At 42.1% G+C, this 13,556-nt stretch overlaps 1 protein-coding gene across 1 annotated transcript in view; it reads right to left on the reverse strand.

Moving 5' to 3' along the window:
* Positions 1 to 11,280, reverse strand: part of pard6gb (par-6 family cell polarity regulator gamma b) — a 35,446-nt gene extending 24,166 nt beyond the window's left edge. Inside the window, exons 1-2 of the mRNA XM_008301030.1 lie at positions 10,918 to 11,280; positions 4,913 to 5,135 (exon numbers count right to left, since the gene is read on the reverse strand). Of these exons, the coding sequence (XP_008299252.1) occupies positions 4,913 to 5,135; positions 10,918 to 10,989 (295 nt within the window). The 5' untranslated portion in view covers positions 10,990 to 11,280. The remainder of the gene's footprint in view (positions 1 to 4,912; positions 5,136 to 10,917) is intronic.
* Positions 11,281 to 13,556: the final 2,276 nt, after the last annotated feature.

Below are 13,556 nucleotides of genomic sequence, written 5' to 3' on the forward strand. Positions count from 1 at the left end.
AGTTCTGTATTTTAAAACTCTGCCTATTTTCTTCTTCTGCATTTTCCAGATTTCTGCCTTCTGCAGCTTTAATATGAATAAAAGAAGCTGGTGAAATACGGAAATCTTTGGGCCCTTCGGACAATTTCCAGTCTCATGCAGGCTTATCTTTGTCCTAATTTGCATCATTTTAAATTGGAATATGAAAGAGCAGCTGCTACTCCTGTCATTTTCCTACATAAACAGACCATAAACTAAATGTCTGATTAACTAGAGGAGTGCTCAGTGTACTCAGCAGGTTATAGTATCCATTTTTTCCTCCTCCCTTCACACATAACAATTTCAAGCACAGAAATCTGCATCTGACCCCAATCTAAGGATCAATCAATCATCAGCTGACTACACATGACTTCACTATTACAATCACACCCCCACACAATCGCCCAGACAAGAAGTCCACCTCGGCATACAGAGCTGCTCTTTCACCGCAAATCTTTTGATGCGTCCCATTTTTTTTTTCTTCCCGTCACTTGCTCGCCCCTCCCCCCCGCCGATTCTTCGCGCATGAGAAATGTAGAAGTGTCCCAGTGCAAAACTTCACTCTGCGAACCGACTACCCTCCCCCTCCTCCGATGCTTGCTATCCAGAACACCTTCTGTAAAGCCTTAAGTAATGCAGCGGAGGTTGCAGAAGTGTAGAAACTTTAAAGTGCATTCAGTTAAACTGGATAAACAGGCCCTTCACACCCCATAAGACCCATATGCTACAAACAGATTGCACGATGTACATAAACTAAACTACTTAAGTCAGTGAGGCTCCTCTCTTCTGTAGGAATCAACAGAGAAAATGACAATTTCTGTCGTTACATCAACACAATACAGCAATTTGCTTTCAAATAGCCTGAAAGAGAAGCAAAATAAAGCTCAATACACTCACAAATAGATTAGCAACGGTGACAAAGTAATACTTTTAGGAGGATCACTGTTTTCTTCTGGTATTTAAATGATTCTAAAAACGAAGCAAAAGGCAAATTATGACTTCATGTGCACTATAATCTAGATAAGGCAACTTTCAACTCTGGGAAAGTTTGTTAACAGTGTGTAACGTTCCGTCGAAGCAAACAGACTCCATCCTGATATCACATATCATTGTGCAAACACAAACCGGATTAATAAAGCTACATAGATAAGACGAAACTACAAATAAGTACATAGAGTTACTGCAACACAATTAAAGGCATTTTTGCAGGTTCAATCTTCGTGTTTTCATTCCTTGAACACTACTGTTTTAGATATCAGTGGATTTCCTGGTTCAATATACAAAAAACACAGGTGTTATCCTGACTCAAGACAAGTAGCCTGTAATCATCTTAGATCTACTATAATCCGCTGAGTGTAAACCTGTTTTCTCTGGGTGAAGGTCATAATTTTAAGAAGCTGCCATGAGTCCCCACGGGGGAAGGAACAGGTATCAGCCGGATTATCATTGTATCACCACAAAACTGTGGCACGTGCTCCAGTGATTTTAACCAACAATAGAAATCTAAGCCTGGAAGGGGAGTGTCAGGTAGATAAAAGAGGCATGCACACGTTGTAATACCTATTGTTACACGGAGCAAAAAGCAAGAAAAAGGAAATGCACACACACATACACACACAGTACCAGGCATAGAAAGCTGTCTGGGAGGGGAAGGTTCGTGTATCTGACTAACTGAGCAATGAACCTAAAATATCTGAGTTATTAGTTAACCAAGTCCAGTAGAGCTGCTCCATCGGCAACCTTTGATACATCACCAGATCTTTTTCATTGATTTTCTCTCATTTCCTCTCCTTTTCTAATTCAGAAAAACTCTTTTGAAAGCTGATAAAGGCTGTAAGGGGGGAACAAATGCACTTTTCATACACTGTGGAAACTTTTTCTCTTTTGCCTGCCCTTTAAGGAGACAGAAAATGAGACATAAAAACTTTATGGGCTGACAGATCTGATTAAAAGTGTTTTTTCCTTTTTCACATTCATATCCAGATGAAAGCCCAGTTAAAGCTACACAGAAGCTCCCCACTGTGACTGGATGGTGAGTCATTGAGTATTAATATGTCTGTGAAGCCTGTTCTTTTATCTGGGTTGATCTCCTGACCGGGCCGGAGAAGACACACAATGACACCGCTGATGACCCGCATTAACACGCTGGTACTGACTGACACAGTCATGATCGCATACGCTTTCTCATGCCTGAGCCGAACTGGCTGCAGAGCATCTCCCCTCAGACGTGAGGTACTCGCACAGTCACACACACACCTCTTTGTCTAGTGACTAACAATAGACTACAGCGAGGCTTTGGGTGCTCGGACTGCTTCAGCATCAGTCACAACAGCGCACATTCCTCTGGGCCACATCACCATGTCAGTGTTGTGTTTAGCCCAACCACAACACTATATAAGCCTACAGTAAGGGCAACCAAATCTGTCCGTCAGCAAGGATCACTCTGTCCCTCTGGTGTTTTAGGGGATTTCTCCTGTATTAAGTGTTCTGGAGCATGGCAGGGATGGAAAGAGAGATAGAGAGAGAGAATGTGACAAAGGCCATGAGAAACATATGCTTAGATTTTACACCCCATCCGAGGGAACAGAGGCGTCCCATCTGGATGTATATAACACTGGCTGGGACAGTGAGAAGCTATGCATGACATCTCGCTGCAAAAATCCAGGAAATCTCACCACATGGGCTCAAATTATGGCTGTCAGGAAAGAAATTTGACGCTACATGACTTAACAGGAGGTGACATGAAGAGTTTTAATTAACCCTCTGAGCCCCAAAACCTGCTGGTCAGATTTACAGACATGTAACCCCCCCCAAAAAAAGAAAAAAGAAAAGAAAAGGGAGAAATGGCACAGTTGATGAGAGCCAGAAACTGTAAAACCATTGCATGATTCTTGAATTATCAACTTGTAAACAGTCCATGAACTGTTCACCTGTTGTTGTGCTTGGAATACATAACAAACCTAAGATAAGACAAGATTAAACTTTATCATTCCTGAAATAAAATGTATTAATTGATATAATATGAATATGAATCATATGACAATAATATGAAATTTATCAAGTTTGATCTTAATCTTAACTTAAAACATGATATTTCACTCAAATCAAGTAAAATCTACATCTCACTCAAAAATTTGCCAAAAATACATGATTTGCTTTAACCAGAATCGGTAAAAAAATGAAAATTCGGCACTCTTTGGTGCAACCAAGAAGTCAATAGTGACTCAGCTGCACCAAACAATCACCTGATAAAAATTCAAGGATTTTTGAGGTGAGCTCGGCTCAACTGCAGGCAGTGTTTGCACATAGCAGAGAGGATGGAAAGAAAAATAGTTTGATATCTGTAGAGTTTAGAGCCCTATTGTTCTCATCAGTATTGGCAACTCCTGTGGGTGCTTAGAAAGATGGTGCACATGTTTTTTTTTAATTTTCGTAAAACAATTTAAGAAACTCAAATCTTAGTTAGAACTAGTTTTTTCTTTTTTCACGATTTTGGTATTATGGCATTAAAACTGTATAATAGAGCCACCGCTATAGCTCACCTGGTTGAGCTAGCGACCCATGTACAGGGGCTATAGTCTCTGATGCAGTGGCCATGGGTTCGAATCCCAGTCATGGCCTTTTGCTGCAACCCCTTCCCCCACTCTCCTGTCTCTCTTTCAACTGTCCTATCTAATAAAGGCAAAAACACAGAGGTGCAGGACTTTATGTTGAAGTGAAAAATGAGCCCACAGTGAGTAAAAATGTGTCAGGAGTTTTTAAAAAAAAAAAAAAAAAAAAAGAACACACTGCTTGGGGTCCAGAGGGTTAACAACCACAACTTTTGTTCTGAAATGAAACATCACTGGCAGATGTCTCACCTCACAATGATTCCACTGATTTGGGAATTCATCACCAGCTATACGAGCTGTTAAGACAGTGAGTCACACGGTCCGGTGGGGCCCTTTCTTTTTTATATCTGAACCCAATTTCTGGCTGAAAATCTGCAACAAGATTGCTCAGGGTGCTGTGGATTGCTTTTGTATTTGAACCACTGGAGGACAATTAAAACAATACCCTCGAGAGTACATGTTCATTACACAACTGTGCGAGGGACATTCCAAGAAGGATTGAGGGTATGAATAGATGTGAATGGTGATAGATTCATTTGTATGCTCGCTGGCTGGCTGGCAGGCAGTCAAGACCCACTCCAGAGTTGGGATCAATGAGAGGGAGATGGAGAGGGAGAGAGAGAGACGAGGACTTGGTTCCCATTCAGGGTATCGCGGTGTTGTGTTTGGACAAATACACACTCGCATGCGCGCGCACACACACAAACACACAAACGGAGGGGAGCTCAGTGAGGAGTCTCTCTTTTCATGCAGATCTTTTGTCTCTCAGTAATGTCTGGTATGCCGGGATACAGGCTTTGCTCAATGACCTGATTTCTATGGGGCTGCCGTGTGCATGTGTGTGTCTGTTTATGCGCGAGTGTGTGTGTGCGTTCATGTGCCTGCGAGCCCTTCCTCTGGATAAGGCACAGGACTTAGCTAGGCAGACAGACAAAGACTGAGACTGATCCAGCCAATAAGAGGGCAGGAAACGCAAAAAACACACATACAGACACACACAGAAAGCCTCGCATGAAGTAAACAGAAAAGCCTCGACATAATTGGATGAGGAAATATTTTGTGGGGGGAAACTTGATCCGCGTCAGCACAATAACTGCAGCCAGAGATGAAGTTAATGCAATAGATGATTGTTTTATAGGTTTACCAGTTGCAGGATATCTAAACTACTAAAAGGCGTAATCTTTAGGTCTTTAGAGAAAACGGCTTCCAAATGAGCGTTTCATACTCAGACAACTCGATCCAGTCAGCGCCCTGCAATGGAAATCACATCTCCGACAACTTACCTTGTCTCTGTATGAAGATCCTGAGCAGTGGATGAGCCGTCGACACCGCCTTGCAGAAGTTGTCGTCGTTGTTAATCGGCAGCAGGTCACCGTGGACGTCGGCGTAACCGATCATCACCTCCATGTTAGCGATGCGGTGAATGTGCAGGATGAGTTTGTAGAACTCCTCAAACTTGCCGGGCTTGATCCGGTCCACCGAGAACCGGCGGAACTCTGCCCCATACTGAAGAGAAAAAAAAAACATCAGAAGATAAGAGTGCATTAAAGGAACGGTTGGTGCAACAAGCAAACAGGAAGAGGAAACGGGGATGTGAGTGGCAAGCATAAAAAACAACAGGGTGGAAGTCGGCTGAGCGAGTGGTCATGACCTTCTGTAAAATATGGAGCTGAGAGAACGGGTTTCTAAGCAATAAACAAACTAAATTAGCCGCAATTCTTTGCAAAATGGGTTTCAACACAGCCAAAGTAATCCGATTTTCCTAACATCTGCTTTACACAACAACATGAAACATTCACTGTGAGGAAGAAGCAGAGCTGCTTTTCACACAGCAGATGCCACATAAATACAGGAATAGTTGAGACATTGTAGGAACAAGGAACCTTATTTACTTTTTGCCAAGAGTTAGATGAGAAGGTCTCTCATGTCTGAGCTGTGACTGTGCTGAAGTTACATCCAGCAGCAGGTGAGCTTGAATTAGCACAAAGATGGAAATCAGGGGAAACTCCGAGCCTGGCCTTGTCTGAAGGGATCAAAAATATGAAGCATTTCTGAAGTTCACTGCTTGTTTATTTTGTTTTCTCCCATTTCCATATGCAAAGCTGAGATGATGAGCTGGCTGTAGCCTTGTATTTAACCAATTGGAAGAGAATGTGAAAGTGCCAAGAACTGACTGCAGTTCCTCAAACGTCCACTTGAGGCAGGCTCCAAAGGCGAGCCAATCCCCATAGACTCTCATGTTAAAATGCCCAACTTTACAACAAAAATAAACAAGTTTACAGCCTGGTACAAAAATCGGTTTTGATCTCTTTAGCTAATTTTCTGCGGCCTCCATCAGGACAGTACATGAGCTACTTTCACGCGACACCTTTTGCCCTTTTCTGTGGTTAGGAGGAGTCCGGCACTGACCAGATGGCAACAACCAAAACCACCACACTGAGCTTCCAAACTGTTTTCACTTTATATACAGTCTGTATGTGGCACAAACAATCAGTCTTAAGAGCTGCCACATGTAGTCAGTATAGATGATGATATTAAAGCTAAAGATATGTCTATGTGCCATGTTATTTTTTTAAACTTCAGTCTACAATAAATGTCTTTTCTTCCTCACTATCCGTACTGAGTAACTGCTTTGATGTCAGTCGTTTGTGGCTCCAGTCACCAGTCAGCTGCAATCAATGCTACAGTTTTAGGCAAAGCAGGAACAGCAAAGTCAAAGCTCTGCACCACTAAAATGAGTTTATAACCACAAAGTCTTCAGAAAATTTCCCCACACATGAGTTAAGAACAATGGCCATGCGGAGAATTCAGCAATATTTTCTGATATTTTTGAGTTGCACCACTGACTTAATGCAGTATCCCTCCTTTTGATATGCTTTTATCATGCTGGAGTTGCCAGTTTAAACCTACAATTTGGCACATAATACAAACTTTTGTTTGAATTTTAAATTATAAACTTAAAGGACAGACAAAATTGATACAAATATTGTCGTCAGTAGCTTCTCATCCAGGTCCAGGTAAAGAAGAAAATGTGTGTATTTCAAGAAATAAAAAAAGTCAGTGCTTAAGAAGATTAAGCCTTTGACTTCTTACTTATACATAAATAAGTTAATTCCCCTCGAATAGGCATGACTGAGTGTATACGCTAAGCTAATTGGCTACTGGCTGCACCAGTCTTCTCATCGAATTATGTACTCGGAAGTAAATAAGCACATTTCCTGAAATGTTTAACTATTCCCTTAAAGGTGGAGTCTGTGATTCTGGAGATACATTAAGGACCTATTGAGCTACGTAGCATATTTAGACAGTTAACATGTGCCGGGCTTACTCTTCCCACCACCGCCCCTCCTTCTCCCTTCCCTCCTGGTGAACATGCACAAGCAAAACGTGCACAGGATTCACTGGAATATTGTTGTGTGAATCAGTCTGAACCACTTTGTTTCGCACTTTGAGCCTCAAACACCAGATTTTTTTCAGTGCACACACAGAACGGACAGCTAGCAGAGCACGAAGAGGCATTTGATGATATGAACCAAAGTGCGTCCAATTAGAATCGCGTACTCCTCCTTTAACAAATGTCATTGTTGTTTAGTACGACGTCCAAAAACTACACTGACAATCAGGTGATCAGGATCTGAGCCGCTCTCCACCTTCGCTGAATCATTTCCTCTGTTGCTTTGTGTCACGCTGCACGTCAAGATCCTATCGCTGCGTAAACAAATTTCAGCAGCACATCTCCTGCAAACGGCAGGAAATGGGAAGCTGTACAACAGAAGAGCGCATGCAGATGATTAAATTCTCTGCATATATAAATGACAGTAGCAGGCAGCCACACCTCCCACCCACTGTTTGTGCACAAGGGCACAGTCTTGAACAATTGTGCCTCAGCTTTGCCGGCTCTAGGTCACTGAACCACCAATGAGAGCGTGGCTGAGGGTCACGGTGGGGTCATCATGTGACTCATGGACGAGCATACAAAGCTGCAACAGAGGCACAAAAGCGCAGTCAAAAAAAACCAAAAAAAACCCCACAGCAACAGACAACTGCAGCCGCACCGGTGTCTGAATCACAGTGGTAATTTGTAGACTAAGGTGCTGTTTGTTACTGTAATCATCAGCTCAGAGCAGAGGGAAGCTGACAGCGGAGGAGAGCAGGGGGGAGATGATCAGGCAGCAGCAGGAGGAGGAGGAGGGAGAGGAAAACTGCTGACATAGTAGCAGCAGTACACTGACTGGAAGCAAAGAAGAAGAGCGGGGGATACATTAAGCGGCTCTGTAATTAGAAGATGACATATGAATTTAAGAGGGGGCGTGTTGGGAGAGCAGGGGGATGCCAGGCGGGTGGAACTCGCTGCCAGATTCACTGAGCTCAGACTTGTGAAGCTGCATTTCGTAAACCTGCCACCCAGCGCGGATTCCAGCAAATAAAACTCAACCTAGATTAGAAGTCGACGAACAGGTTTGCCGGTGCTCAATAGGTGTTGTTGGCATTTTGGAAAGTGAAACCACGACATGAATGAACTGTAATTAACTCTGCAAGACTTCGACATGCTACACTTGACCCGCCGTAATTATACTTTTTGCATATCGGTAGGCTCAGTCATCTCTCCGACTCTGAATGTTCTCTTGGCACCGCACGTCACGATCGGTCTTGAACAATCTGTTTTCACAAGCAGAACTCGGCCCTCGGGCAGGAGCAAGTCTGAACACGGCGCGATTAATCACAGGCCTCAATACTAAAAAACCCGAACCTAAGAATACATCACTACGAACGTGACATCACTTGTCCTCCTGGAATATCGAGGCAAAGTGACGTCGGACAGGTTGAAACACGTCTGGAGCCTTTTAACTGACACACTGGAGAAAATGGAAGATAACTGACTTCTTGTCTTTCGCCGACGCTGGCTCGTTCCTTACTCAATAGTCTGTAAATCGAGTACAACTCAACGGAAATGTCTCCTGAAGGTTTTCTGCATTTCACAAGAATATGCAACCCGATCTGCACAGGCTCAAGCTGAGATATGTCGACGAAGAATCCAAATCTGAAAAGCTGAAAGTGCCAAAATAAAGGTAAAAGGAAGAAAAACCTCCCCCCCAACACCCACATCCCGACACTCTTTCTGTCTCTGATAAGAGCTTTAAGTGAGTGAAACCAGCTCCTGGCCGAGGCTCCACAACAGACAGCCAGACACCTCCAGTGTTATCCCTGATAAGCTTATCAGTGGGACAGTTTCCCCTGAGAAACGTGAACCAGTGAGAACCAGGCACAGAGCATCCATCACACACTATGCAATGTCATTTCTAAAGAATCTACCCTCATAACTACTCAGCACTTCTGCGTTTTGGTTATAAATGAGGCATTTCTGCACATTTCTGGAGCATTGATCGGCCTTCCAGGATTCAATTTGAGAGCATAGTAGGGCTGCAACTACTGGCCATTTACATTACTGTTTATACAATCTGTTATTTATGTGATGAATCCAAAAGTTTTTTAGTCTAAAGAAAAGCAGAAATAGCAAAGAACACAGTTCACCAAAGCTAAGTCAAACCCAGAGATAGTTTAAAATGACACAACACTGCTGGAAAACAACATCAGCAATAAATTATTAAACAGTTGCTGATTCACTTTCTGCTCCTATCTGCGTAGAAGTAGATTTCAGGAGGTAAAAAGAAGACGCGTCTCCCTTGTTTACTCAGTGTGCATGACTTTGTGTTTTCCTTTCTGTAAGTACAGACATTTTCACTATGAATCGATGCAGAAAAAGAACAAACTGGTGTGAAAAACCATCAGAATGTACAAAATGAAGTGTATGATGATCAGTAGCTCCTGGTGGAGGACCTCCAGACCTCCGTTTAATGCATCCCTCCATGTTCGGTTGAAATCTACGCCCATGTGTCTGTGAAACTGGGTCAGAAAATTCACACATGCTGCTTTAAAGATCCTCAAACAAGGCCACGTTACTTTGTAGATAATTATTTTAGTTTTTTTACGACTATTCAAATGTCATCAACTGTCATCTCGTGTCAGTCAGGTGAATTTAAATGAAGTCACACTATTTGTCTTCTCTCCAAACCGTCAGCTTCTCCTCTTAATGCGGTCATTCTGATCATACTTGTGACTGTTTGGTCTCTGGTACACAACAAACAAAACCAGAGGGAGGGAGGGAAGGAGAGCTAATAAATAAACACTTAAACGTGACGTCACTGCGAGTGATGAGCTGCATCTGATCTAAAAGGGGAAACATGTGACGTCGTGGGTGACAGTGACTCAGCTCTGCAGCGATGCGATGACGCTGGTGAAAACCTGGCCCACGCAGTCACACCCACAACAAACAAACAAACAAACAAACAAACAAACAAACCCTGGCAGCCACAACGTGACCACTCCAACATGAAAACCGACCCTGCCTCAATTGAAGTCCCCTCTTTTGATGTTTCCCTGCATTTAACATAGTGTGTGTGTCCTGGAATAGACGCCTCAAGCCCTCCACACCTGGACCGTCTCTGCATTTGTTATCCGGCTCACTGAAACTGGGCAACCAGGGCTTAAAAGTGAAAAGACCTGTGGACCGAATGAGTCACCTCTTGCAACACTTGCCCATCTCATTGGCATGAAAAGTGAAGGAGGAGCTCATCTGGGATGTACTGTTGGTGCACGAGAACACTCAAGAGCTGATTAATGAAATAACTTCATGAGAAATGTTGGTTACAAGAAACAACTGAGTGGATTTGGCACAGTTATAGATGATTGTGTTTAGTCTCAAACCAGCTAAAACAAAACTTTTCATCAGTAATGGCAAACAAACATCATACAGCTAACGTGGATCTGCTTTGTTTGGCTGAAGAGATGTGAAATATGTTAGAAAATATTGGTTTTTATTACATAACACTAGAATTTGTGTTGAATTTCTGCACCGTCAAACCAAAACACTGAGGAAGCAGAAACTATGTGGCACAAAACAAGCTCTGGATGTAAGTAAAGTGGTCAAAACATCCGGTTTGACAGGTAAAAACTTGTTACTGTGAGAAATACTAAAAGCTAAGTTGCTCAAAAACAATGTCGAACCAGTTTTTTTTCCGCAAAGAGCCAAATCAGCACAATCTGCACACTCACAAATAAGAAGTTAGAGAAACCTCCAGCAGCTGAACCCACCATCAGATGTTGGTTCAATCTGAGCTGCAGACTGTTTGTCGGACCAAACTCCAGCAGCTCCGCTCCTGATCCACCATGTGAACATTTATATTCTGTCTCTCTAAAAACCTCCCGTTTCTCTGCTTCACAAACTCACCTTGCTTTTCACCTCCACCGCGTTACAATCTGCATTTCTCAGAGGCTGCGACTTATTAAAGCTCCGATTCATATTTTTTTCTCTCTCCCGTGGCCGCAGTTTAAGTAAGAAAAGAGGAAAAAAAAAAAAAAAAAAAGTTCAGCCGCGTTTTGCCCGCAGAAACAGGGGCTTCTCCTGGTCCCGCTTCTTCTGCTCTGAAAATCCTCCTGCTTCGCTTCTCAGCGGACAAGTCGCTGTTTTGTCTTCGGTTCGTTTCGCCTCCTGGAAGTTTCTTCTTCTTACTGGGCTCCGTCAGACATGAGGCAGGACTTTTACCGGAGAAGAAGAGCTCAGCGACTCGCCGCGCTCACTTGGGAGTGTGAGTTAAGTTTTGAAATGACATCAGCCCTCCGAAAAAATGGGATCCTGCGGTGCGTTCACGGACCGCTCCGTAATCTGCAGCTTCCCCTCAGTCGCAGCCTGGAAGTATGTAGACCGACTGCCGCCAGTCAGCACCGACTAAATCGACCATGAACAATACATAGAAAAAATAAAAAACAGAGGTAAGACGGCCACTCAGTGTCTGTTTTCTTTTAAAATAAATGTATATATTGTATATCAGTATCATATAAATAAGAAGTGTGCTTAAGTGGACAAATTAAATCATTTAAGACCACAACTTTGCCTCAAAACTAAATATAAAATCCTGAAAAGTTAACAACAGTGCAACAAGAGGGCTATAAATTGTAATAATTTCTGTAGACATGCTACATAGCTAATAAAACAATTGATAAAATTTAAAATATAGTTTTTAAATATCTGTCGAACATTCTTCCTCTATCTGTCCTAATACAGATCAGGTAGAAAAAAAACAAACTCTGATCTGAGAAATGTGTAGATATATTTATATAAATACCAAAAAAATAAAGAAAAAATACAAGAAAAGTAGGGTAAACAAGCTTTGTTGCAAAGGACAACAACAGCAATAGACAAAATAATCTTGATTATTTTATCTTTGTATACAGTTGAAACCAGAAGTTTACATACATTGTATAAAAAGTCACATAATCTTTATTTTTTTTCTCACTGTGTGACATTAAATCAGATTATACTTTTCCTGTTTCAGGTCAGTTAGAATCTTTTTTGTTACTTTTTCTCTTTATTACTGTCAGGAATTTACATACATTTCTTTAGTATTTGGTAGCGTTGTCTTTAAACTGTATGACTTGGGTCAAATGTTTTGAGTTTCCTTCCACAAGCTTTTCACAATAGTTTGATGAATTCTGGCCCATTCCTCCTGACAGAACTGGTGGAACTGAGTCAGGTTTGTGGCTCCACACGCCTTTCCAGCTCTGGACAGTAATGTTCTACAGGATTGAGATCAGAGCTTTGTGATGGCCACTCCAAACCATTGACATTGTTGTACTTAAGCCTCTTTGTAACTGATGTTTAGGGTCATTGTCCATCTGAAGACCCATTTGCACCCAAGCTTTACCTTCCTGGCTGATGTCTTGAGATGTTGCTTCAATATTTCCACATAATGTTCTTTCCTCATGATTCCATCCATTGTGTGAAGTGCACCAGTCCCTCCTGCAGCAAAACACCCCCACAACATGATGCTGCCACCCCCGTGCTTCACAGTTGGGATGGTGTTCTCAGGCTGGCAAGCTTCCCCGTTTTCCCTCCAAATGTAACGATGGTCATTAAGGCCAAACAGTTTAAGTTTTAGTTCCATCAGACCACAGGACATGTCTCCAAAAATGAAGCTCTTTGTCCGTGTGCATTTGCAAACTGTAATCTGTCTTTTTTATGTTGCTTTTGGAGTAATGTCTTCTTCCTCTCTGAGCAGCCTTTCAGCCCATGTCGGTACAGGACTGATTTCACTGTGGATAATGACTCTCTGACCAGCTTCAGCAGCATCTTCACAAGATCTTTTTTGTTCTGGGGTTGATACGCACATTTCACACCAAAACACTTCATCTCTGGGACACAGAACCTGTCTCCTTCCTGAGCGCTATGATGGCTGGACATTCCCACGGTGTTTATACCTCTAATTATAAGTATAAGTCTAAGTATAATTATTTGAACAGATGAATGTGGAACCTTCATCTGGAAATTGTACCCAAGGATGAACCAGACTTGTAGAGGTCCACAATTCTCTTCCTGATATCTTGGCTGATTTCTTTAGATTTTCCATGTTGTCACAAAAGGAAGCAGAGTGTTTGAGGTGTGCCTTAAAATACATCCACAGGTGTGCCTCCAATTAACTCAAATGTTGTCAGTTAACCAATCAACAGCTTCCAAAGGCATGACATCATCATCTGGGCTTTCCCAAAGAGTTTGAAGGCATAGTAACATTAGTGTAAACTTCTGACTTTGAAGAAAGGAATTTTTAAAAATTCTCTATAAAATTCTCTCTTTCATTATTCCAGCATTCAGCAAATAGAAATAATTTTGCTAATCCTAGCTGACCTAAAACAGGAAAAGTTTAGTCTGATTTAATGTCAGACAGTGAGAAAAAAAGGTTTTATGTCTTTTTTTCACTGTTAAACCGTATCTGGTGGCCAGAAGGGGAGTTATAATGGTACACCCAGTTTGCTCTATTATAGGAATAAAGGCCTATAATGATATGCTGATCTATTAGCTACTGTAACGTACAG

This window comes from Stegastes partitus, unplaced genomic scaffold (assembly GCF_000690725.1).
Source record: "Stegastes partitus isolate 25-593 unplaced genomic scaffold, Stegastes_partitus-1.0.2 Scaffold34, whole genome shotgun sequence".
NCBI lineage: Eukaryota > Metazoa > Chordata > Actinopteri > Pomacentridae > Stegastes > Stegastes partitus.